We start from the raw sequence: 27,765 nt of genomic DNA on the forward strand, positions 1-27,765 counted from the left end.
TTGGGTTGACCCGACCCAATCCAGAAAAAAAAACTGGGCTGCTTTGGGTTGGGTCATGGGTCAACCTGTTGACCAGATTGCCAAGTCTAATTAGTACTATTTGTACATTGTTAGAAGTTTCAACTCTTTAATTTTTTCTATTTAGTCTTTACTCTTTATTTTATATTTGGAATTTCAAGGTTAATTCCTTTAATTTTGGCAATTTTTATGTAGTTTCTTTATTTTGTTTTAAATTTCAGTTATTTTTTAGGATGACCCGAAGTGACCCATGGGTTAACCATAACTCGAACATTTAGAATTAGGGTCTAGCATTTGATAATCCAACCCGAAATTCAACCCGATCCAAAATCAATCCGAGGTGTCTCGACCCAACCCGAACCCGACCCACCCAACCAAATTGCCATCGGCCGATTCAATGATAGGTCGCAATCACTACTCTTATTGCAATTATGGTTTTATGAAGCTGATTGTGCGCTATTTAACCAATGGATTGGCATCAAAATACAAAATCACCCCAATGAATGGAGAAAAAAAGCAAACAAAAAAAAAGATATTATTAGTTTCTACCAGCTTGACCCAAATCCATGCTTCAGTGATAGTATGAGTCACAAATAAAGTATTTAAGCAATATTTTTTATTCAGAAAAATATGATTTGTTACCCACTAACTCACTTCAGTTGACCTTCGTATCCCCCAAAAGCTAAGACACTCGAGCAACGATACAGTCGCGTTGCACTGTAGCACAATGCCGCATACGGGCCCACCCCCATCCATATACGTAACTCATTAGTCACTACGTACCGTATTGATATTATGCATGCAGTTATTTGATGGATATATCTTTCCATTTTGTTTTAGATCAAAATGTAAAGGAGTGATCTGATGGTTAGGATCGACGGATACCGAGTCATCGTATTGAATAGAACGTTATGATGTCATATTCGAAAATCCGACGGCTCGGATTGAGTTGGTATTATAATATTAACATGGGCATTTGCTCTATCATATCATGGACTTTCGTTCTTCGGCTCGTGGAATTGGACCAAGGTCCAAGGCCCACAAATTACTGCGTGCGGACTTTCTGTTTCTGGTTTATAATCTATATCCGTAGTGTAGAGTCATAGTCATGGAGGCTAGGCTACTGTCTATGCGTGCTAACGTGCGCAGATGGGCTAACAATAACACGATGTGATTGGGTGTGGGAGTTGATAAAATCTGCAGGTAGTTCTTTTATGGACAAATCTAAACAGGCAGCCAGGCAGGCAGTTTAACACGAAACTCTGAGCTCCCCAACTCCCAACCGAAATCGTGCGAACCACCGTGGCTCCGACGATGCGCTATACGCCATGGGCGTAGATTAGGACAGTCTTCAGAGTGCGGTTCCATATTGCGCAGAGAGAATGTTCCTTGGAACCCAGACAACCGGTTTTCAGTTTTGACACAGTAGAAATCGAGTCCTCTATCTCGTTACCTCAGTGTCTCGGAAGCAAAACCCTACCACTCAACTGCCGTTACGGGTTCCGTCGAAGGTTATTTTCTTCATCTAATTCCCTACTAGCTAGTTATTTCTGTTTTGCATGCTTGTTCTTCGATTAATGTATGCTGAGTCAGAGGAAACCAGTGGAAAATCTGTCAATAATCTTCAGCCTAGGGTTAGAAAGACGTACTTAATCCATGGGTTATTGGTGTTTCTATAAGGAAATTGTATATGTTTGCCCAGTGTGGTTTGTTTCTTGATTTATTCTGCTCTGGCCCTGTAAATCTCGGTTCACAATGGGTGATGTAAAGATACCTAATTGGTTAAAAGGTTTGCCTTTGGCACCCGAATATCACCCAACGGATACCGAATTCGCAGACCCAATTGCTTATATATCAAAAATCGAGAAGGAAGCGAGTGCCTTTGGGATTTGCAAAATTATCCCTCCATTGCCAAAACCTTCAAAGAGATATGTTATTGCCAACTTAAATAGGTCACTTTCGAGGTGCCCGGAACTGGGTTCTGATGTAAATTCCTCAGCTGTTTGTGCTTCCTCTCAACTGGGTGGTGGGGATAAAGGGAATGATGGGGAGCTTCGGGCGGTGTTCACGACAAGGCATCAAGAATTAGGCCAGAGTATGAAAAAAACCAAGGGACCCCCTCAGGTTCGGCAATCAGCAGTGCAAAGGCAAGTTTGGCAAAGTGGGGAGGTGTATACACTGGAGCAGTTCGAGTCTAAGTCCAAGGCTTTTGCTCGGAATATTTTAGGCATGTGTAAGGAAGTTTCTCCACTCCTTATAGAGGCATTATTTTGGAAGGCAGCTTCTGAAAAGCCTATATATGTGGAATATGCAAATGATGTGCCTGGGTCTGGTTTTGGAGAACCCAAGGAACCATTTCGGTACTTCCACAAGCGGAGCAGGAAGAGAAAGTTTGATAAGAAGGTTCCGGGAATCCCTAATTGTGAGAACCAGGTAGTGGATAATATAAGCAATTCTAACAAGGATGTTGAGAAAGACACCTTCATTAGTAATGATTCGATTCCATCTTCAGAGAGTTCTAAGCCATCTAGCTCGTCAAATTTGTCATCAGATGAGGGTTCAAAGTTTTTTAGGCAGAAGAGTCTAAGTGCTAGTTGTGACAGGGAAGGTACCGCTGGTTGGAAACTCTCAAACAGCCCTTGGAACTTACAAGTTATTGCACGCTCACCTGGCTCACTTACACGCTTTATGCCAGATGATATCCCGGGAGTTACTTCTCCCATGGTTTATATAGGCATGCTGTTCAGCTGGTTTGCCTGGCATGTGGAAGATCACGAGCTTCACAGCTTAAATTTTCTCCATACTGGTTCTCCAAAGACTTGGTATGCAGTTCCTGGAGATTATGCTTTTACTTTTGAGGAAGTTGTTCGTGCCCAAGGCTATGGGGGAAATCTTGATCGGCTAGGTACATTCACATGATTCTGCTGAATATTCAGTCCATCTTATGAGCTTTCATGATTTCATTTTTTTTTCTTGATGCCCTATTCTCTTATGAATGTTATGTTACAATCCTTCCCCCACCCTCCAAAGCCTGAGAAAAAAAAACAGCAAATTGACAGTGGTGGAGTAACTTTAATGTTTTTTTCTGATTGATGCTGTCTTTTACTTCTTAGGCAATCTGCCATTCTGCCCATTTCATTTCATAATTTCTTTCCAAAAACAGTGGTTGTAAGCAGATAGTTTTCAAGATGTCTAAGCGACACTGGGGCGCCTAGGCACTAGGCGATTAAAATTTTATAATATAAGAATCTGACTTTTGGCTAGTTTCCTAGTTTTATATACCATTCATCATGTATGTTAATTGAAAATATAGTAATTCTCTTTATTAAGAGCATTGAATTCACTCTAAAAATGTGGAAAATCATCACATCTAAAAGATAAAAAGTCTTTTACATATATTAATTTCATTATTTTCAAAAATAATACTGCTATAACAGGTATTTAATAGAGAAAATTCATATTAATTAGCAGCTAAAGATGGTTATCAACTTTATATGATAAATATTCATGATGGAAAGTAAAATAGAAAAAAAAAACAAGGATGGAGTTTCTGTTTTATTTAATTAGAGAGAGAGAGAGAATAGAAAAAATGACTTTATTATTCTATTCTTTCTTTCCTCTTTCTTTTCTTTTTTTCTTTCTTTCTTTTTCTCTTCTCAAAACCCTTTGATCTTTGAAATTTCAATAGTAAAACATTAAAACAAAGTATAATTGATATATATATATATATATATATATATATATATATATATATATACCATATAATAAAATGTATTAACACATACATTAATAAGATACAGCAATATAAATGATATTATAAAAGGCGCCTGCCTTGTCATTTTTGTCGCCTAGGTGGGCGCCTAGTCGCCCTGACAACTATACTAAGCACAGAGAATAATATCATTTCAATGACACACAGATAATGTTTCTTCTTATTCTTTTTTTTTTTTAAATAAAGGATAACCGAGTTTCTTTTTTTATTGTTAGCTGCACTTGCGCTTTTAGGAGAGAAGACAACTCTATTGTCACCTGAAGTGGTTGTTTCATCAGGAATTCCCTGTTGCAGGTGGGTCCTTATAAGGTGACCACTGTTTATTCCACTCATATGCCTTTTAGATATAGACTAATGTTTATGCTTGTGGTTTTCTTTTCTTTCTTTTTTCTCCTTTAGGGTAGTACAGCATCCTGGTGAATTTGTTGTGACTTTTCCAAGGGCTTACCACGTTGGATTCAGCCATGGTAATTACTTTACAAAATTCTCCTATTCTTAGAGAGCATTTGCTTATGAAATATAATTGTTTTAACTTTGTTCCCAAACTAACCAAACTAATAGTTGTTCTGAACTAGTGTCCTATGATGATCCTTGATACATTATTGTAAAATTTCTTGAAGGCTTGACTAAGCAAATGGAAAATGCCAATTGTTGACTTTCAAGCCTGTTCATAATTTTTAAATATCAATAACATGCATTTTTTCCTTTTTTTTTAACAATTTATATGTTAGATTAATACTTAATTTCATCTCATGTTGGGTCGTAAATGTCTTTGTCCCTTTATATTATGGTCGCCCTATTATAAAATAATATGAGGGGCTGCTGCCCGCTCTATTCTATTGACCATAGTACAAAGGGGCAAAGACATTTATGATAGGCTTGACTCCACTTGTTACAGAGATCAATATTACGGGGGGTAGGAACTCCTTTTGTAAGGATACCAGTGAATGAACTAGTTTGAGGAAGTGATGTAAGGAGTACAGATGTCTACCCATCTCTAACTTCTCTCTAATAAAATGCTTTTCAACTTTAACATGCTTTGTTCTGTCATGAAGAATAGGGTTGTGGGCAATACTGGTAGCAGCTTTGTTGTCACAATATAAAGCCATAGGGTTGTCACTGGAAGACCCAACTCAAGAAGCACGTTCTTCACCCATAACGTCTCTGTCACTCTATGAGCCATTACATGGTACTCAGACTCTGCACTTGAACAATCACCACAGACTGCTTCTTACTTCTCCATGTTACTAAATTACTCTGCACTAATAGGTTTCAACCTTCAAGTCTTCTCAGGAAAAAAAAAAGAACCCTTCAAGTGTCCATTGTTAACAAACAATATGCCTCTTCAAGGATGCTTCTTCAAATACTTCAATATCCTTTCAGCTGGTAAGATGCGTGATATTTTGGGAGCATGCATATGTTGACTGAGAACCTTGTATCTCCCATAGGAGGTCTAGAATATATTTCCAGTGGGAAATATATTCATGGATGTTTAGTAGGACTCTGAAAGTGCTAGGGATTGTAGAGGCCTTTAGAGGACCACCAGATAAGGTAAGGTATTCTAGGATGCAACTTGGACTGGGTTTGCTTGGGTTGATATCAACCCTAGCTCAATTTGATGTTTTAAAACCTTAACCCAACCCAATTTTGAACCCAAGGTTCTTAATCCTAACCCATTGAAATGCTACCTACCAACTTTGCAAATAGATGTATAAATACATACTTTCGTACTCATAAGTCATGCAAGCACTCATATTTTACAAAGAAGCATCATCGCCAACCTTTTTCCTCTACACCTCTCTCCCCATGAACACACTTGTCTACATAAATCCATACATATCCATATGTAACATTATAAGAATATACAATTACAAGTGAAAAGAATTGTGCCAGCACATTTTAAAACAGGTAGAATTGTAGATGCCTTGACAAATTGAAAAGTAAAAAAGAAGAGGACAATTGGCCCTTAGGTACTAAAACACTTAATAAGAAAAGCTCAATATTTGGTGTCATGAAGTGTTCATTTAGATAGATTACTAGATCAACTAATATTGTATCTAGGGGTGCAACTTGGGTGGGCTTAACCTGAACCCTACCCAACCCAATACACACACAATGTTTTACATTTGTTGTATAAATGTAGACATATGTTGTATAAGATATACTATTTAGATGAGGTGTATGGTGGTTACAACTTATTAAGTTGCAACTTATTGTAAAATACCATCCATAAAAGTAAAAGATAAATAAGAAACAAGTAGACAACCCAAGGCCTAGCTTGAGTATGTTAGGATTTGCCTTGAGCGTTGGGCCTGGGCTGACGACTTCTGGCTTGGCTTCAGTTTGGGCCACACTTCGTGCTAAGGTTAGTCTTAGGGTGGGGAATAGGTTGAGCCTAAGCCCAATCCAACCTGCCTGAGTTGCACCCCTAATTGTAATGGATGCAGTTGCAAGGGGTGGAGTAACAAGGTAGTATTTTTATTTTTTGATCAGTAAATATGTGTTTTATTAAAATTCAGATTGTAATCATTTTATACAATTTGATGATGGGACTATTGATCCCTTTTCCTCACTCTATTCATCCCTCATTATAGTGTAGCCCAAAATAATTGCTGTCTCAATACCCCTTGTTTTGCTTATCCATCAGTTAGCCCATTTGCACTTCTTCTTACCCATTTAAATTCAGCCTCAATCTCCTTTGTAATCTTCTCCACTTCCCTAATCACATGTTTAAACGTCCATGGGGTGTGGCCGCTATTTGTTGCCCATGAAGTTACTACTTTTGAATCCCCTTCCACTTCAACATGTCTGCATCCTAGTTGTTTGGCTAGCTTTAACCCTTGTAGTAATGCCAATAGTTCAGCCTTCAGCGAGTTTCTATTGCCAATCGGCCCTGAGAACATACCCAATATCCTCCTGTCAGGGTTTCTTAATACTCCTATTCCTGAGATGCCTGGATTTCCATATGAGCACCCGTCAAAATTCAGCTTTACTTTATTGCCTTCAGGTGGTTTCCACTCCAGCCTTACTTTATCTCTTAATCTCGAAGATTGTGCTACTTCAGACCAAGTTCTTAGAATATCTGCGACTGAGAAGACTTGAAAGCAGTCCAAGAGTTTTACCTAATGGGCTACTTTCACCTTGATATTATCAATCACTTCCTCTACTGTTCTACTTTTTTCCAAGAAAATTCTGTTGTTTCTCTCTTCCCATATTACCCAACAAATTGCTACCTTTGTTGCTTTCCACATTACCATCCCTCTTTTCGTTCTCTGTCTCAAGAAATCATGGTTGAAGAGTCCTGTCACATCTTGAGGGGGAGCCCACCTACAGCCAAAGAGAGTACAAAAGAAATCCCAAATTCGATGCACAAAAGAACAGGATATCATTAAATGAGAAAGGGTCTCACCACTTTCCTTACACAGTGAACACACATGAGGAGAAAGGCACGTGTATGGGTTCTTTTCTGCAGCATATCACAAGTGTTTACCTTACCAAGGAATACTTCTCAGCAAAAAGCTTGGATCTTCGGGGGAATTCCGGTTTTCTTTCACAGGGAAGATCCCACCTAGAGGGTTGGGGGAAGCAAGTACTTTGAAGAAAGAGGAGCAAGAAAAGAGGCTATCTGGAGAGCCTACCTAGATTCTTGAGTCTTCCAATGAAGGGTCCAGGTGGATCTGCCCTAAGAGGTTCAACAAGCGAGTTAAGGATTCACACTCATTCTCCCTTAGTCCCCCTTCTAAAGCCTAAATTCCAGTTCACACCAGTTGGACACAGTGATCCCAACATGGATATAGTTTTCCCCTTAAGGTTAGATAGTGCAAAGAGATCATGGAATTTGTCTTTTAGTGGGGTTTCCCTTACCCATAGATCTTCTCAAAACAGAATTCTATTACCTTGTCCCACATCAAATTGGATGGAATTGAGGAAACTAGGGTAGATTTCATGAATTGCTGTCCAAGGAGAAGCCAAAGACCTGTGAGGGGAAACTTTTTTATCCCAGCCATTTCTAGCCACCCCATGAATGCTCTCAATCACTTTGTGCCACAACCTGTCACCCTCAAAGGGAAACCTCCAAAGCCACTTACCTAGTAGAGCTGTGTTCCTTAAAAGGATGTTTCCAATTCCCAAACCCCCTTGTTCCTTGGGTTTACTAACATGCTCCCACTTGATCAAGTGATCCTTCCCTTCCTCTCTTGGGTGCCAGAGGAAATCTCTCATATACTTCTCTAGGCATCTTGCTACCTTAGAAGGGATTCTAAAAGTTGAAAGGAAATAGGTGGGGAGGTTTGCCACGGTGGCTCTAATCAAGGTTATTCTTCCACCCAACGAAATGTAATTCCTCTTCCAAAGGGCTAACTTCCTATCAAACCTTTTTAACATTGGTTTCCAGAAACCAACTGACTTGGGGTTTCCTCGTAAGGGTAAACCTAGGTAACTAATAGGCCAGCTTCTAATCTCACACCCCAAGATTTCTGCAAATCTTATTAGTTCTCCTTCTTCCAAATTGACCCCTACAATTCCACTTTTGGTCCAATTTATCCTCAACCCTGTCACTCTCACAAAATTATTCAGCAACACCCTCAAATTTTCCACCAACTCCTCATTGTTTCTTTCACAAAAAAATATGGTGTTATCTGCAAATTGGAAATGGGTAACAATCATTCAGTTTCTACCTACCCTCCACCCTCTGATGAGGTCTTGAGCATCAGCTTTTGCCACCATTCTACTTAACACTTCTGCCACTCAGGTAAACAAGAATGGGGATAGGGGGTCACCTTGCCTAATTCCTCCTCCTGGCCGGGAAGAAATCCTTTGCTGTACCATTGATTAGGATTGAGTGGTGAGCTGAACTTAAGCATCTTTTGATCCAAGCCCTCCATCTATCTCCGAATCCGAATCTTTCTAAAACTTTTAGGACATCCCAATTAACCAAGTCATAGGCTTTTTCTAGATCTACCTTACAAACCAGCCCCTTTTATCTACCCTTTCTTCTTTCCCCTACACATTCATTAGCCACCAAGATTTGATCCACAATCTGCCTTCCTTCTACAAAAGCTCATTGAAAAGGAGAGATGATCGAGGGCAATACTTTTTTTAGTCTTTCTGCTAAAACCTTTGACAAATTTTGTAAACACTCCCAATGAGACTTATTGGTCTAAAGTCTTTAGGGGTTTTGGCCTCTTCTTTGGAATCAAAGTGATAAAAGTGGCATTTGCTCCTGGTGATACCTCCGCTTTGGAGAAAAATTCATTAAAGACTTCCAGGATGTCTGATTTTACTATATCCCAACATTCTTGATAGAAGGCCATGGAGAAGCTCCCAGGGGCTTTAGATCTGTCCATTGAAAAAATAGCTTCCTTGATTTCTTGCAGAGAAAAACTCCTTTCTAGGACACGAGATTGTTCTTCTGACAAAATATCCCCTTCCATCTCTAGCAGTCCTGGCAACACTCCATGTGGGCTTGAGAAAATTTCTTTAAAATGATTTACAAAAATCCTTGTAATCCCTTGGCTTCTCTTACCACTTGTCCCTCTTCCTCCACACTCAAGATTAAGTTCTTTCTCCTTCCTGTTGCAAGAGAGCAAAAAAACTTGGTGTTTCCGTACCCCTCTGCGAGCCACTGACATCTTGATTTCTGTTTCCAACAAAGCTCCTCCTTTCGTAGTATCTCCTCAAGTTTTTGCTTTTGATTCCATCTTTCCCCTCTTTCTTCTTCTTCTGAAATGACTCTGAGAGCCTCTTTCCTATCTAGCTCCTCAATCCTTCTCACCAAAATATCTTTTATTTCCTCTACCCTTTCGAAATGGGCTTTATTCCATTCTTTTATTTTTTCTTTTAGTGTCTTCAGTTTTCTGGAGAAACCTACCATTTTCAACCTCCCCAAAGGTCTGTGTGCCTCCCACCACTCCTTTAGCCTGGTCTTAAAAGTAGGGTCTTCAAACCACATGTCCTCAAATCTGAATGGAGAAGGGCCTCCCCCTGGGATTTCTTTCTCAACACAAATAGGGCAATGGTCTGAGGTAACTCTAGGTAAGCCTCTTGCTATCAAGGATCCCCACATTTCTTCCCACTTAGGAGATAAGAGGAATCTGTCTAGTTTGGGGAAGGTTGGGGGGGATTGAAAATTTGACCAAGTATAATCTACCTGAAGCAGGGGGGGTGTCTCTTAATTCTAGTGTGTCTATTAGCCTATTGAATCTCCTCATACTAGTAATAAACCCTGATTCGGGTTGTTTGATTCCCCCGAATATCTGATGACATTTAAATCACCCCCCACGCACCACGGGCCATTCCACAATCCCCTGATGGCACATAATTCCTTCCAGAAAGCTTCTCTTTCTCTGTAAGAATTAGGGCCATACACATTTGTTAAAGCCCATTCTCTTCCGTCCAACTTTTAATTTTTAGGGAGATTGAATACTGGCCAATCAATTCTTCCACACATTCCATTTCCTCATTCCTCCATATGGTCAGAATTCCCCCTGAAGCTCCCCACGAGGGTGTATATGATCAGCTCAAACCCTTGGCTCCCCAAATGCTCCTTATCCACCTTCTATTCAGCTCTGATAATTTGGTTTCTTGAATCGTGATCAAAGTCTGGTTTTTCTTTCCTGAATTTCTTGAATCATGAACAAAGTCTGGTTTTTCTTTCCTGAAAATATTCCTGATTAACCTTCTCTTCTTGGCATTTCCTAATCCTCTTACATTCCAACTTATTATTTTCATCTTAGTGATTTGTGACACCCCTGGGTTGGTTCTTCTCAACACTCCCCTCTTCTTTTCTTCCCATTTTCCTCCGCATAATTTATTCCACTCTTAAGCTTCTCAATCTCACTCATTTTCCTTTTCCTTTGCTTACTCTTTTTTCTCAGGTAGACTTTCTTTCCTTTTTGCCTTTGTACCGCCCACTCTATCTCCTTCTAACCCCTCCTTTCCTTCCTGCCCATCTTCCTTTGCCCCCTCTAGGGTTTTGTTCTGGGATTGCTTCGTCTGGGTAGTGAGTGGGTTTAAGCTAGCATCAGCACTATCCAAACCTAGGGTTGGGTCAGCTACAACTTCCAGGATTAATGATATAACCCTAGCCCTCTCCTCCTCTACTCCATCTCCCAGCAGGTTCTTTGGCTCCGAAATTGTGGCACTTTGGATTGAGAGTTCCATGGTAGGTGGGGTTATGACAGGACTTGCACAGGTAGCCAAGAACGAATTAGAGACCTCTTTAGAAGGAAGCAAAGGAGAGGAAAAGGAACTGGAGATAAAGGCGTAGGGGTTCCCTGGTTTGGCACGTCCAAAACCTTCCTTCGATCGAAACCGGCTGATTGAGAGTCCCTGGCAGGTAACACTGGGATAGCATCTAACTTCTGTTCCTCTTGTGTATCTGTGCTTTGGATAGTTCTGATATCTGGATCTCTGTCTTGGATATCCCGAGGTTGTGTCTCCCTTGGTGTTTCTCTTGGATCACTGTTGGCTACAACTCAGTCCGCCTTAGGGGATGAGGCAAGTCTCATTTCTATTTCTTCTTCTGGTGACAATACATAGGTTCTAGAGGGTTCTTCAAACAGTAAATGCGTCCCTGTTATCTCATCATTCCACAGATTATAAGTTTTAGTGTGTGAAATACTTCCAATGCTGCTTTCATCGTGCCAGACATCTTCTTGCCTTGGATCTTCCCAATCGTCTTCTTCCTCAGAGTCTTCACGCTTGGACCTGTTAAACTTCGGGTTTGGCTTGTCTGGGGTTGTGGAGTTTGTCTTCACAATCGGCATCCATTTCCAGTTGCTCTTTGACCGGACGGTTTTTACTCCAGCGTCATCGCCGGCTGCTTTCAGAGGGGTTCCAGAGATATTTTCCGCGACCACTGTAATAGAGGAGGTTGCAGGGGTCAATTTGGATGATGATAGACCCCAGCAACCGTCCCCAAACCTTTGTGCCGGCCTGTGCCCATGTGACTTTAAGTGGTCACGTGACCTATTTAAGTTACCTGGTTCGACCGGTTTAGACCCTGGGTCCAGTTTTGGCGCCCTTTCAAAATTTGTTCTTTTATTTCCGCTCCCTCCAGCTGCCACGTCAGCATAAGATTTTTCTTAGCTCGATGATCTGAAATGAATGGCTCAGATTCTAATCCTTCTTTAGAATTCTGACGGTCATCTTTCGAGTTTACTGCCTGCCCGTTTGCCTTCTCCTTGCAAAGACAGTCAGACCTATCCTCCAAGCTTCTCCCATTTTTTACCTTTGCCATGTCATCATCTTCTACCTCTTGCAGGCTTCTACAGAGTCTCTCCTCCACCGACGACAGCAACCAGACTACCTCATGTGTGTCGCCTACCTCCAATCTCACTGTTCTCGGTATTGATTCTACTTTAACCCCCCCCCCCCCCCCCCCAGTTTCATCGAAGCTGCACTGATATTAGATACGTCCACTTCCTCGAGGACACCGCCCCACAGATCTGCGATTTTCTTGAACTTTTCACTGGACCAAAGATGAAATGGGAGCCCTAGCACTTTTATGCGGAAGATCTCTGTCTGATCTACACAATTCGCATTCAGACACCACTGACTGATCACTATTACTCCTTCAGAAGTCTGAATGGGAAGAGCATGTATTTCTTCCACCCGATGGTCTGCTTCTAGTTCTAATAATGCCTTATCTTCTTGAAATGGCCGAAGAACGAAGCTTCCGTCCACTTTCAGTTTTCTTTTAATCTCCTCTGCGACACATCCCCAGCTGCCTACTCTTTTGTTTGCAAGTATCACATATTTTTTACGCCAGTTCTGGTATGCTTGGTCTTCCTTCCCTGCAACTTCCTTTTCACCAACTATATGCAATAGATTTTTCGGAGCTTGGTTGGGTTGGATATTCGTTTGCCTGTTTTCGTTTCTCCATAAGAACATCTGCAATTGCTTTACGAACAGCAACCACCCCTTGCTCTGTTTTCCCATAGGAATACTAATCATTTGTCTTCTACCTTTGCCGAACCATTCTGAAACTGTTACAAACCAGCCCTTCCTATTTAGTCGAAGTTCAGCTACAAACTCCTTTCCATTGATTTTGATTGAGTTCTTCCAGGCTTGCGTTTTCCTTGACACCAAAGCTACATCTAGGAAACCTTTCAACCATGCTGCTACCTCCCTTTGGATATACACTGTGTCTCTTTTTTCTTCTCTTATCTTCAGAAACACCAGAAGCCTCGTTTTCACTTCTTCTAGTTTGTATTGCTTTGCTTCGAAAGAGATTTCCTTTCTCCACCTTCCCACTACTTCGAACTCTCCCTCCATTACAATCAAAGACTGGTTACACTATAAGACTTCCAATGCAAGAAGAAAACAAAGAGAGGAAAAGAAAAGAGATGGAAAGAGAAGAAAAATTAAGAGATTTTCTAGGTTTTACAATATCATCATTATCATCTAGTCCTATCCCAACTAAATGGGTTGGTTACATGAGTAACAAGGTAGTATATAATCCAAAGAGACAGTGAATTATTAATTTATTATGATGGTTTATGGCTCTCCTTTGGGCTGATTGTGTTTTGTATCCCTTCTGCTGTCTATAGAATGAGAGGGGTATTTTCTTCCTTGTTTGAGTTTTAATAAAATTTTATTTTTTATTTTTTATCTTTTGATCAGCAACATAAGAACAACTTTTATTAGAACATATGAAAATATTACAAGAATGAGTAGCCTTGGCTACCCCAGAAGAGCTTAGGATAACAACAAAAATATTTCTTATAATTACAATTGAGCTCAAAACCAATTCCTTCTATTGACCCTTGCTTAGCTAAATACTCAGCTAAGCTGTTTGCTGATCTAGGAACCCACTGCAGAACCACTGGCATGTCCTAGTTTTAATAAAATTTATCTTGGTTAACAATCAAAAGAAAAAAAAAGGTAACATAGAAGATAGGATGAGAGGGGTATTTTTTTTCCTTTGCTTTGGAAAACTGAAATCATTAGAAATCTCCTTGAATGAGTGTCTGTGTGTGCCTTTTACTTTTTCCCTCTTTCTTTTTGTTAATAGGTTCTCATGACCTTCCTTTCTGTGGAAAAAAGGTTTTAATTGCGGGGAAGCTGCTAACTTTGGAACCTCACAGTGGCTCAAGGTAGCCAAAGAAGCTGCAGTTCGTAGGGCTGCTATGAATTATCTTCCTATGCTTTCCCATCAGCAGCTGCTGTACTTGCTGACCATGTCATTTGTTTCAAGGTCAGCTTGTAAATTTTCTCAAATCTCAATTCCTCAATATATATTATTAACCAGTGCTTGTTAATTAGAAACTTCTCTATGAAAATTTCTTTTGATGTTTTGCTGTGGTTATCTACTAGGCTTGGATAAAAATTTGTAAATCTTGAGCTTTAACACACATTTACCTGATCATTAATCTGGAATGAAAAAAACACAAAAACCTACAATGGGGTGATTGGCATAGTTCTGTGATTTGTAATTTTTTCTATTAACAAGTTAATAAAACTTTTTTGATTGTTACTGATCAAAAAAATAAAAAAATAAAAAAAAACCACGAAAACCTTTATCTGATCATAGTATATCTTGGACATGTTATGACACCTTTTGATTCAGCTTTGTGGTTTGTAAAATTGTCTAAATCATACACTTCTAGCTGGTTGATAGACTTGCACAGTATTCTAATTTTCTTTTTCTATAAACAATTTAATAACCTTGGCTTGATGTAGGGTAAACCATTTCATGCCATGTAAGACAGAATAACTACCATAGTGTCATGGGGCTAGTTGACGTTGTACTGCATTAATGTGTTAAGTATAGGCACACATTTGATGTGTCAAGGGGAGCCTGTGCTTAACCTTTACACCTTAGTTCCCTTCTGACTACCTACCTCCTCTTAAAGAAGCACTTAAGCTTTGGGGGTTCTGACAGAAGAATACATCAAAATGTTGAATAATCATACTGATAATTACAATAATGTCATTGGCATTCCCCCACATACAAAATACATACATAGCCCCACCTAGACACACATGAGGACAATCTGATGGCATGCTGAGGGCAGCTATGTTTGTGCATTGCTCTCTCTCCATTGGCTATGCTCCAATAACCCAGAGTCAGCTACTTGGCTCTTTGTGCATTGCTCTCTCCATCAAATGGTCCAGTTTCAGGGGGGGTTTTAAAGTGCAACTATGTTTCCCAGAGACCATTTTTTTGAAGAGGTAAAGTAAGATTTTATTATGAAAAATAAAAGGATACAGGAATTGTTCACTGCACAAAGGCTGTGCAAAAGAAACACCTTAGGAATCCTCCAAAAAATAATCATTACACAAGCACTCGATACATCCCCTTTGAACAGCATATTTGAACTCAGCCACCCTCTCAGATCATCTACAACTGAATTTATCACCTTTTCTACTTGGAGCTGTTTTTGATCAAAGACCCTCCTATTTCTCTCCCTCCAAATGGACCACAAGATTGCCAAAGGAATTGCATTCCACAAGATCCTACCCTTTTTGCCCAAACTTTCAACTTTCCAGCTCTCAAGAAGGGACTTAGCAGAATTAGGCATGCAAGAGGAGTATTGTTTGGCCTTAACAAAGTGACTTCAAATTCTTGAAGAGAATTCACAGTAGAGAAACAAGTGACTGGAAGTCTCTTCTCCCTCACCGCATAAGACACAAGAGGCATCTGACAGCACCATCCCTTTTTGAATCAGCAAGGTCTTTGTCAAACACTTGTCTCCAACCACTATCCATGCAAAAAACTTCACTTTAGAGGGGGGCGGACCACCCCAAACTAGATGACTGGGGAAAGAGTCTGAGTCATCAGGCTCCAAAGCAGAGAAAAAGGATTTAACTGAGAACAATTCAGATTTGGACCAACCCCAACAGCGCTGATCTGGGGCAAGGGGGTTTAACCTTATGTCTTGAAGCTTTGCCAACAGCTCTTCCACCTGTGGAACCTCCCAATCATTAAAGTCTCTCCGGAAAGAGGGAGTTCAGACAAGTGAATCACCTGAAGCAACACAGCACTTAGCTACCATAACATCCTTATCAGCAGCCAAGAGAAATAATTCTGGAAACAGATCTTTCAAAGGGCAATCTGAGCACCAGCTGTCATGCCAAAAATTCAGCCTTGTACCATTCCCAACCTTACACTTAATTCCTTTCACAAAATGAGGATAAGCCTTATATGTCCCCTTCCACAAAATGAGCACCAGCTGTCATGTTTCCCAGAGACCATAAAAGCATTATTTAATTGCTGAAAATGAAAGGCTTTAAGCAAAAGAGGAAATTGTAAGGTGCCAACCAGCAGGTTGGTAAGGTCTCCTGCTGGTTGTAGCGGAGACTTGGGATCGAATCCTGTCTGCACCTAGGTTGGGGGATGGGCTACCCTCCATTGTGTAGCCCTTCAAAAGATATCAAAAAAAAAAAAAAGCAAAGGAGGAAATTATTTTGTTCTATGGTGCCTATAGTGGTGATTTGGGCTGTTTTGAGTGAAAGGTCATACATGCTTGAAAGCAAGGAAAACTCATGGAAGGCAATCTTGTACTGTAGGTACTTTAAAGTTTGTAGCTTTTGGTGCAACAGAGCTTCAGGAGTACCATGCTCTTCTTTTTTGACTTGTTATCTTTGAAAAAAATGAATATAGATATCCTCCCACTGTGTTAGCCTAGTGCACACAGGTTCTGGTGTACATTTTTTATCTTTTTTAATAGGGAAATTGTCCAAAACTCACCATGAGTTTTCAGCATTTCTCTTAAACTCACCACAACTTTTCTAAATGTCTAAAATTCACCATGTCACTAACTTGACGTTAAACAAACCAACAGGTGTTAATATATTACCATTTTAACCTTCATAGAAAAATATAAAATATATACAAAATAAATTAACAGGTGTTAATATATTACCATTTTAATATTTAGACATGAAAAAAGGAAATTTCAAAAAGTATTTTCAAATATAAAATACATGAAAACATAGAAATTCCAAAAAATATAAAAATTATAAAAATTACAAACAAAATAAAAAATTATTTTTAAATTATAGAAACTATAGAAATTGAAAAACAAAATCAGAAAATAAAAATTGTAGAAAAAACACAGAAATTACAAATAAATAACAAAGAATACAGGAAAATTTATAGATTGTAGAAAATAGAAAAGTTAAGAAAACAGAATTTATAAAAAACATTGGAAATTATAACAAAATACTAAATTGCAAAAAAAAAAAAAAGAAAATTGAAAACTAAAAAAGACCATTTTTTCTCTAACTCGCCATTCAAGGGTAATTTGGTCATGAAAAATGTTATTTATGCTGACATGGACACCTCTGTTAAGAAGCATTAACAGTGCACTAACGGAAGGTGAGTTTTGGAAAATAAAACTTTACTGACATGGTGAGTTTTAGCCATTTTGAAAGGTTGTGAGTTTTAGACAATTTCCCTTTTTAATATACATAAATGGAAGAGCTATACTTTACCTTTCAATACACACATACAGACCATACAATCATATACTCGTATAGGTGGTAAACCAAACTGATCAATGGACAACTAGGGAAAGTAAAAGGTATTAGAAATGGTAATGGGACAATGCAGAATGCTCCTTGAAATGATCAAGGGTTGGAGCAAATGTTGCTCATTAAAGTAAGGGGTAATGAAAGCTGGGACTTATGCAAGTGTGTTAGGCTGTGCAATCTCAGATTGGCCTTTGAATTACTTAGGCCTCCCCTTAGGAGATAATCCCAAGAAAGAAAGCTTTTGGAACTTGGTGGTGGAAAGATTTAAGAAAAGACTTGCTTCTTAGAGGAAAAATTGTCTTTCCTTAGGGGGAGGATCACTTTGATTAGGTCTACCCTAGATAATTTACCTGTTTACTTCCTATCAATGTTTAAGATTCCCACAAACGTCTCCAACAATTTGGAAAAGTTAATGAGGGATTTCTTTTGGGGAGCCAGGAGAGGAGAAGGGGGACCACAAGGTGAGTTGGGAAGTGGTAACTAGATGTAAGAAGCTAGGAGGTCTTGGGATTGGGAATATTAGGAAAAGAAACATGGCTTTGCTAGGGAAGTGGTTGTGGAGGTTTCCTTTGGAAAAGGACAAATTGTGGATGAAGATAGTGGCTAGCATTCATGGGCTGGAGGACAATGGCTAGGATCCTGGAATTCTTACAAGGGCTACAACTGCTTCTCCATGGAGAGCCATCCATGATCTACTTCCAGTATTCTCCCCTTGGATCAAGTATGGCTTGAATTCAGGTAACCTAATAAAGTTTTGGGAGCAAACTTGGGTTGGGATTTCCCTCATGGATCAGTTTCCCTCTTTGCATACTTTGTTAAATTTGAAAAATGAACCTATCCCTTCTTTCCTAGTTCCTTCAGACTCTACTTCTGGTTTTGGGTGGAACCTAGGCCTGAGAAGGGCCAATAGGGATACAGATTTAGGTTGCATTTTGACTCTATTAGCCAGGACCCTACTAAGGAAGACATCAGAATTTGGAACCCTTCCTCCTCGGGACCTTCTCTTGTGCCTCGTTCTTTGAAACCCTAATTCAACCTCCTACCTCTCTTGGGTTGTCCATTCTTGTTAAAGAGATCTGGAGCAAGCCCATTCCTCCTTGGCTTGGTAATTTTTGCTAGGAAACTTTCCTACAAAGAATTAACACAAATGACCTACTTCAAAGAAAGAGACCCAATTCTTGTTTATCCTCGAATAGGTGTACTTTCTGTTAAGTTGATGGGGAAACTGGCTACCACCTTATGGTTACTTGCCTGTTTGCTAAAACTACTTGGGAATGGGTTTTCTCCCTTTTTGGGTGTAATTGGAATCCCCCTTTGAATATGCAAAGCTTGTTCTCTCCTTATTTCATATGGCCTAAGAAAAGAGGGAGGATTATGTGGAGAAGCATTAGGGCAACAATATGTTGGTTTTTATGGGAAGAAAAAAACTCATGAACTTTTTTCAAACAAGGAAAGAACCATTGAAAACTTATTAGAGTTGATACACTCAAGGGTGGTCCATAGGCTGAAATATTTGGACCTATTCACAGATTTTTCTGTGGTTGATTTGTTGAGAAATTACAAAGAGATAGCTGATTCTGCCTAGATTAAGAGGACTCCTAGCCCCTCTTGGACCTCTCCATCCTCTGGATTCATAAAACTAAATTTTGATGGTAGTAGCATAAGGAATCCAAGGCCTTTTGAGATTGGGGGAGTTTTCAAGAATGAGGAAGGGATTATTCTTTCCATGTTTTCAGGTCCAGTCGGAGAAGGTAACTCTCTTAGGACTAAGACCTTTGTGGCTTTTGAAGGAGTCCAAAGAGCAAGAGAGTTGAACATCAGAAGATTGGTCCTTGAAGGTGACTCGAAGGTGGTGATTAGATGGCTAAAGGAAGACAGCAGTGGCATATGTGGAGCTACAATAATGAAAGGAAAATATTCAAATGGCTTACTAGGGACATTGAGGTGAAATACAGTTGGGTGAAGAGTACTGCTAACTCAATTGCCGATTGGTTAGCCAAGTAAGGGGTGAATAGGGATTCTTTGTTTTGGGCTAATTTCTAATTCCTCTTTCTTTGTAATATGCTGGTGGGGAGTTAAGACATTTTACCCCCCTCTCTTGTAATTAAAGATTCAGATCCTTAATAAAGCTTATTGTTATTGATAAAAAAAAAGTTGGGAGTTATGGTTATTTATTTCTCATAAGCCTTAGGGGAGTTGGAATTCTTTGATGCTTGGGAATTTGTTCTTCTAGTTTTTCTTTTATAGCCATTGAAACCTTAGGATTTGGGGACACATGGAGCATTAGGTCCCACCATTGGATGGGTCCTACCTAGAAGAGTATATTGTCGTAGAAGACCAATATAAACTGCTTGAGGTGAGGTTTGAAAGCTTCATTCACGAGTGCTTGAAAAACAAATGGGGCATTTGTAAGCCCAAAAGGCATCACCAGAAATTTGTATTGGCCTTTGTGTGTTCTAAAGGCGGTGTTGTGCACATCCTTTGGGCATTTGGTGGTACCTTGACCTCAAATCCATTTAGAAAACACTGTAGCAGCCCATAATTCATCCGATAACTCATCTATGACCAATATCGGAAATTGGTCTGTAATAGTTATGTGGTTTAGGGTGCTATAATCCACACAGAACCACCATGTTCTGTCTTTCTTCTTGACTAAGAGGATTCGTGATCAATGTGGATCAATACTTGGTTGTATCATCTTCTTTATCCATTCTTGCACCATTTTTCCGATTTCATTCCTTTGGAAATGAGGGTAGCAGTAGGGTCTTACATTAGTGGGTGGTGCCACCGCTTGTATAGGAATGCGGTGATCTTGGACCTTGACCAAAGGAAATTCCTTGGGTTCAACAAACACATCAACACATTGTTGTAGGAGATGGTTCGATGGCTGTCTGTGAGGGTTGGCTTGCGCTACCTCTATAGATAAAAACAACTCTAGGCCAGGCATAACTAAGCCCAGTTGCATGAGGACTAGCTATTGGGACCCAATGTTTTGAAAATCATATTTGTATCGTAAATCATAGAGAAAGTTGAATCGAATCAAATCATGAATCATATCGTAAATTGTAAGATTATTTCTATTTTTACAAACTTGTCAAAAAATTAAATATAGATATATTAAAAGGCTAAATATATATAGGAAAATGACTTTACTCCATTTTAAATCTATATCTACCATATATGTATTTAAACCAATAAAATTTACCACTTATACAATGGAAGCCTAAGATGATATAATCAAGTTTGACTTGAAAATCAAACAAATTTGCATAAAATGGCTCTTTAACCTACATATGATGGAAATTAAACTCATTTCTGTCTTAAATAATGTACATAAATCATTTTCTTGTAAGGGCTTTAAAAATGCCTCCCTTGTTAGAACTAAATATAAACAAAAAATAACAAATTAGAGAACTAGTTCTTAGTTGAATTTATTTGAATCATAGTGAATCGTAGAAATCATAAGATTTATGAATCAAATTGTGGGATTGAAACATAAATATAAGTTTTTTACAGAAAAGGATCCAGACATAACATTCAAATCAAAACATTGATTGGACCACCACTGGAAGCACTTGAGGTTCTCCTCTTGGGTCTCCAACTGATTCAATTGGGCTTAATTCCCTTGAGGAAGTGTGTGATACCATTCATTTGGAATTCCATGATGAGTTGGGCCCAGTCATAGATCACCCGGCCCAACTAATGCAACCAATTGCACATCCAACATGATGTTTGTTCCACTGGACTCTAATGGATAAAAGGCCATTGTCAAGAGTTTCCCTTGGACTTTTAGTGGAGTGGATGACTAAGCCCATCTGTCTGGCCAGATCACCCTTGATAAAATTCTATTTACTATCACTGTCAATGAGGATCATGACAGCTTGACCCAATAGTAGACCTTCAACTTTCATGGTTTGGGTAGAGTTGTGGCCCATCAAGGCCTGGAGAGATATTTTAGGAACCTCAGCCTATAGTTGGACAGACGTTTGTTCCTCATTTGGGCTTGCATCATTAGGTAGATCATCAATTTGTAGTAGATAAATCTGCTGGATATTCTAACAATGGCCTGGTGCAAATTTTTCGTCACAATTGTAACATAAGCCTTTTATACGCCAAGCTTGCATTTCGGCCCAAGTCAAGTGTCTGAAAGGCATAGGAGATTGGACTATAGCCCCAATTGTCTTCAATGGTGGCAGTTAGGCCTGATTGGGTGGGGTCTTCAAGATCAGCCCTGGTCTCTGGTTCACCTATCTGGGGATCTCTTACCCAAGGCCTCTGATGAAACTGCCAACCAAAGCCTTCTCCAACCAGCTGGTGCCCCTGGTGGTGAGCCTCCCAAACTCGACCTGGTACTCTTGAATGGTCTCTATTTACCTCGGCTTTGAGGGAGTCTCATTGTAATCTTTGTAGGCCGGTGAACCAAAAAGAACACAGAAGGATTTAGTGAAGTCCGATCATGTGATCCTCCTGTCCCATTGAAACTACAAAATCACCTCTACATCAAGGTAGATGGAAGCTATTGAGACCCATTGGTGTGGAGGGGTCTTGTGGTACTCAAAGTAATGTTCAGCCTTGAAGATCCAAGACATTGGATCATCATTGGAGAAGGTATGGAAATCAAGCTTTGTGAACTTGCCAGTGAATCCGCCTCTCCTGTGATTACTTCTGTCGCTATCCTGTTCTCTTTGCTGCCGAAATTCATTCTCTCGCTCTAAGTATCATCGTGGAGAATGCTTCCTTGATAAACACATGCCTTCCATTGTTCAACCACCCACTATTTATATGCCTTTTACAACTGAATTAGTTAGTTATAGATCTCATTTCAACCACTAACTGACGTGGTTGTCTGGATAAACATATCAAATGGGTGGCCTCTAGGTTGCTGAGCTGGGGTTGGATGGACCTGAGCTTTTAGGTGTGGAGTTCTGGGCTTGGTTTGGGCTGGCCACTGCCGGGGGGGAGGGGGTTGGGCTTGTTCATAAACCATGCATGTCTAAAACAATTTACTACAACATGCACATACAAACTCTGGGAATATCCAAATTCCTTAATTTTTGTGAATCTAAATGATCTTAGTATCCTAAAATTTGAATTATTTCTTTTAGGGTAAATGGTTGTAACCTTGGTATTTGGTAAGCCAAGAGATTTTTCCTTTTCTCCTTTTTTATGTTGGTGATAGATCCCCGGTAAAGGGTTTGGGGGGGGGGGACAAAAGAAAGGAAGTAATTGGGTGATTTTGAAAATCTTGATAAAGAATGTTAACAAGATGGTGGGAAGTTTTCCAGCGTTGGACTTCTGATTTGTATGTCTACTATTTGGGTTTTTCCTTCACTCTTGGATCATTAAGCTACTGCGTTTATCTTTTGTTGTACACTTTCTCACCATTAATTGATTCTGCATCACACAATACTTTCAAGCACTATGGAATCATTGGAGGGCCTGCAAGGTGCTGCAACATCCTGAAGGTAGAATGGGTTTACAACTACCCTATGAAATCAACCAATCCTAAATATCTTTCCATGTTTTATGATTTCAAATATAATAGTCATCTAATGGCTACACTGGATTCATTAGTTCTATATCTGATAATCCCAACAGGAATCTCCAGAGATGCCTTTGCAAATTTGCAAGTAGCTAATGCATTTCTTCTCTGTGATTGTGTGTACAAAACTTTTAGATTTATATGTGGTAAATCAGGTTCTTATGCCCTTATGCTTATGTGAGTTGTTGAGTTATATATATTTATACTCTAAGTTTTCACTGGAAAGTTTTGGTAAAATATTGCACCACCTTTATAATTTTATTCCTTTTGTTTGCCTTCGTAGATTATATTTCCATTCTTGTGGTGTCCAAACATTTTAGAGAGGGCACCTAATCCATAACTTTTTCTCCAGTTTGAATCTGCTGGACTTATTTTCATGCCAGAGTACCTAGATCCTTACTCCCAGGAGCACGAAGTTCTCGACTGAGAGATCGCCAGAAGGAAGAAAGAGAACTACTAGTAAAGAAAGCATTTGTAGATGATATGTTGACAGAAAACAATCTATTATCGAATCTTCTTGGAAAAGGATCAACTTATCATGCAGTATTGTGGGATCCTGAATCACTGCCTTCCCCTTGTAAAGATTCTCAGTCATTTCCTTTGCCCACTTTTCCAGATGCATCTAGCTTGTTAGTTGATGAGAGAAACATGAAAACCTGCAACAATGAAAAGAAAATTTTCCATCTAGAGAATGTGTTACATGATGGGCCCGATAGTGTTGGTACTACATCAAGCAGAAAATTATTGCCTATTGGTACCAATAATGACGATTGTTGTGATAGTGTGGTTGACCAAACAAAGTTAAATATGGACACTTCCGACAACTTGTATGCGGAAGATGCTGATTTGCCATATGGTTTACATGTTGACTCAGAAACATTGGCATGTGTGGCTTGTGGGATTCTTGGTTTTCCATTTATGTCTGTAGTACAACCATCTGAGAAAGCATTTGAGAAATTCTTTCATGCGGATTGCCAATCGTCTCAAGAAGGGACAACTCTAAACTCTGAAAAGTCTTTTTCTTCTTCATACATGGATGTCAGTTGCAATGGTTCTGCTTCAGGTTCTACTGCTGCAAACTTGGTCTTATTTAATATCTTTTCCTGGTTTCCTTGGGTTATATAGTCATTATTTTTATAATTGATTGGATGAAGATCTCACTTAAGAACTTATTGTGCTATGCAATTTTCTATGCAGAGGAGTGTATCCCCCCTTAAGCCATCTACTAAGCCAACACTTGAAAGAATTAGTTGATCTCACCATCTATCTGTTATGTTTTTTAGATTTGTAGGGAAATAGTAATGAAAAGCCAGGAACAGTGTGCTTGTAATGTCTCTTTTCCCTCTGCATTGGTCATCATAGGTCCTGCAGAGGGTCAAACATGTGGATGCGTTTCAAGTTTGCTGAACTGCTAAAGTCTTAATACAAAGGGACTTGTAAATTTGCAACCTTGAGATGATCTCCATGCATATGATGAATTGATAACCTTTCTTAGTCTCTTTTTTACCCTTGGAAAGATAAAGGGGGGAGTGGCTTCAAGAGATCAACCTCTAGATACTGGCCACCAATTTTCTTTTCCACATTGACCGGGGGGGGTTGTTATTATCCTTGTGCAACTATTTCAAGCATTAAATAATTCTGTATTCTACTCAGAATTCTACCCTGCTTCAAGCATTTGCATAAGGTACAACTGTCTTGACTCTGACATGACCTTTAATGTTGGGATTTAGCATAAACTGGGGTGATTTTTGTAGGTCTAGGGTATTCCTTAAGAAGCTTGAGTATCATAATTGTGTTAGGATGAAAGAAGCATTAAAGTGGTTTAATCCTTAGGTCAAGATATTTCTTTTTGAGGTATGATGGTTTCTAAAGTGGTTGTATGGGAGAGGTCCATTGTCTCTGTTATTATAGGAGGTAGATCATCCCTTTGTTTTATTTTTCCATCTTTGGGAAATTGGGGGGGGGGGTTGTCTTCTGCAGGTTTTATGTACATTTTTTTCTTACCCCTTAAAAGAAGAGACCTTTAACACTGCCAATTGTGTTTTTTTTTTGTTTTTTTTTTTGTTTCTGATAAAATAATTGTCTTTTTGTTTGATATTTTGTAAAAAATCTACTCAACTCAACCTTAATTGCAATTATTTGGGCTCTATATATTGTGTCAAACATCCAAGTCCAAAATGAAATATATAAGTGAGTGATTTTCAGTATTTTGTTAGGTTAAAAAGATTTGAATTTTGTAGATGTTATTATACAGATATACAAGGGGGCCAAGATAAGAATGAAAATAGGAAAAATTACCTTCAAGCTGCAAGAAGAATATAATATTATACCCATGACTGGAGCCCTGAATTATGAGAGGGATTTCAAGAATCAAGCTAATAAAAAATAACAGCTGGAGATTCTTCATCACTACCAATCATCATGAAAAACAACCAAGTCACTTAACTGTTGAGGCATTTTCAAGTGATTGAACCATTACATGCTTCGATCTGCAGATTTCATGGCTGGTCCATCTATTTCAAAATCTGGGAGTCTGCAGATGTTTGCATCTGGTAAGGTTAGCAAGCTGTGGAACACATCTAATAAATTTCTAAGACCACGGGTCTTCTGTTTGGAGCACACACTAGAAATTAAGAAGCTATTGCTGTCAAAAGGTGGTGTAAATGTACTCATAATTTGCCATTCAGGTGAGACAATCTATTTTATATTATTATTCACTTTATTATTTTACATCTTTCTGTGACTAACATAGCTCTACATGATCAAACTAGATGAGATATCTGAATTTTGTCTATCTTGTATACTTGAAGAGGACTGACTATGATTTCATTTATGGATTTGATTTCTATAGACTATCCCAAGATAAAGGCACATGCTACAGCCATAGCAGATGAAATTGGTGTTCCTTTCAACTACGAAGACATTCCACTGGAGCATGCATCTCAAGAAGATCTGAACTTAATTAATATTTCAATTGATGATGGACAGGAAGAATGTGGAGAAGACTGGACCTCAAAAATCGGACTCAACTTGCGATACTGTGTCAAGCTCAGGAAAGCATCTCTCTCAAATCAGGAGCAGCATGCTCGTGCCTTGGGTGGGTTGTTCTCTGATATTATTCCTGGCTCAAGACTCTCGGGGCTGAAGTGGCAGTGCAGAAGATCCCGAACACATCACAAAGGAATTGGACCAAATCAAGCAAAATCCTGTGAGAACATACAAGTTAAGAAAAGCGATGCTGCCGATGCATTGGTAGGAAAACCAGATGACAGCAAGGTTGTCACAGAAAATAAAATCATTCAATATTCAAGAAGAAGCTCCAATGGTAAAACAGGTAATCCTGTAGGAGCTAATCGGCCTTGTGGCTACCTTAGAAAGCCCCTGTTGGGGGAAGTTGCAATGGTTAATAATGAAGACCCAGATGTTAACAGCAAAAAATCTTCTGAAGATGATTCTTGTGGCGCTGAGAAGCAAGAAAATGATCTTGGGCAGTCATCTATTTTCGTCATTCATAATGACAACATACATCATAAAATCCAGACAACTGAAGAAACTAGAAAAATGAGTGTGATTTCTGATCCATCCCAGTCTGCAGGTTTGCATGCCATTGCTGTTCCAGCATTTGGAACTGCTGAAGCACAGGCAGATAAAACCGTGAAGACTGACATTGAGGGCAAGGCTTGTAATTTGGTTACACAGGATGGTTCCGAAGAGCATGACATGCAATTCACCAATGAAATCAACAAGATGAACGAGTTCTCTACTCATCCAAATTCCCCACGTTCTCTGTCTGTTGCTATCTCAACTGATAGAATTTACGAAACAAATATGAATGACGGAATGCTGGGGGAAACAAATGAGAAGGCTGAGTCTCATAATTATTCAACACTGGATAAGTCAGAAATGCAACAAGTTATCCAGACTGTAAATGGGACTAACAAAGATCCTGAGGGTTATAATGATGGCAACTCAACAACAGATCAGTGTATTCATCCCATCCCAATATTAGAATCTTCTGAAGTTCCAGAAGAGATACAAGATACTGAGGGGCTATGCATTGGTCCTGATGATCATTCTTCACACAACAGAATGGAGTTGGAAGCGGCGAACTCCAGTATTTTGGACACCAAGCTGAATAAAAAAGTGGGAAACAAAAGAAGAAGAGAAGTAGAGCAGATTACAGGTCAGTGCCTTGAGGGCTTTATTAGAAGCCCATGTGAGGGGCTGAGGCCAAGGGCAGGCAGAGGTGCAACATCTGGGCCTGGAACTCGTATCAATACAAGAGTGGAAAAGGCAGTGGTTAAGAAGATAAAGAGACGACTGGACGGTGATACTGCTTCTAAACAAAATAAAGATGAAACTAAAAGGGTGCACAAATGCGACTTTGAAGGCTGCCATATGAGTTTCAAGGTAAAAGCAGATCTCCTTGTGCACAAGAGAAATCGGTGCCCACACCAGGGCTGTGGCAAACAGTTCAGCTCCCACAAGTATGCCATGCTTCATCAGAGGGTTCATGTTGAAGACAGACCTCTCAAGTGCCCATGGAAGGGTTGTAAGATGTCATTTAAGTGGGCTTGGGCAAGGACAGAGCATTTACGGGTACATACAGGGGAGCGACCTTACAAGTGCAAGGTTGCGGGATGTGGCCTAACATTCCGGTTCGTGTCAGACTTCAGCCGGCACAGACGGAAAATTGGGCATTATATGAACTTGCCCACGTAGTTACATTCTTTAAGTTTTTGGTAGATTTAAGGGTTTATTTGGGTCATGCAGAAGTGAACAAAAAGTTTCAATTCTGCATACAAGAGATGCACAGTATAGTGCAAACCCGAATGTCCTGATGGGTGTACATTAGACTGATAACCACGTTAGGGCTACATTCTCCACTCATTCTTAGATTTGTTGTAAAGATCATTCTAAATTTTGCATGCATTTTAGTTCATCTTTCTGGTTA

At 39.4% G+C, this 27,765-nt stretch overlaps 1 protein-coding gene across 2 annotated transcripts; it reads left to right on the forward strand.

Annotated features, from left to right (window-relative positions):
• Positions 1–1,234: 1,234 nt before the first annotated feature.
• On the forward strand, positions 1,235–27,765 carry ELF6 (Zinc finger (C2H2 type) family protein / transcription factor jumonji (jmj) family protein). 2 transcript variants are annotated; one of them, XM_088972349.1, is made up of 7 exons: positions 1,235–2,923; positions 4,006–4,084; positions 4,190–4,257; positions 13,838–13,988; positions 23,195–23,874; positions 25,307–25,498; positions 25,663–27,765. In XM_088972349.1, the coding sequence occupies exons 1-7, from the start codon at positions 1,774–1,776 to the stop codon at positions 27,531–27,533; spliced, it is 4,191 nt and encodes a 1,396-aa protein (XP_088828475.1). In that variant the 5' UTR covers positions 1,235–1,773; the 3' UTR covers positions 27,534–27,765. The 2 variants fall into 2 exon arrangements, with proteins under 2 accessions (XP_088828475.1, XP_088828476.1); XM_088972350.1 differs by lacking the exon at positions 25,307–25,498.

Source organism: Nelumbo lutea, chromosome 2, assembly GCF_056320005.1.
Source record: "Nelumbo lutea isolate HS-2025 chromosome 2, American lotus-T2T, whole genome shotgun sequence".
Taxonomy (NCBI): domain Eukaryota; kingdom Viridiplantae; phylum Streptophyta; class Magnoliopsida; order Proteales; family Nelumbonaceae; genus Nelumbo; species Nelumbo lutea.

What these genes read in the sequence shown, in the direction of transcription:
- ELF6 (XM_088972349.1), top strand. Translation starts at nt 1,774, where the DNA reads ATGGGTGATGTAAAGATACCTAATTGGTTAAAAGGTTTGCCTTTGGCA. An exon ending in GGGAAATCTTGATCGGCTAG is followed by an intron (nt 2,924 to 4,005) that starts GTACATTCACAT and finishes TTTTATTGTTAG; the next exon opens with CTGCACTTGCGCTTTTAGGA. An exon ending in TTGCAATGGTTCTGCTTCAG is followed by an intron (nt 23,875 to 25,306) that starts GTTCTACTGCTG and finishes TTCGATCTGCAG; the next exon opens with ATTTCATGGCTGGTCCATCT.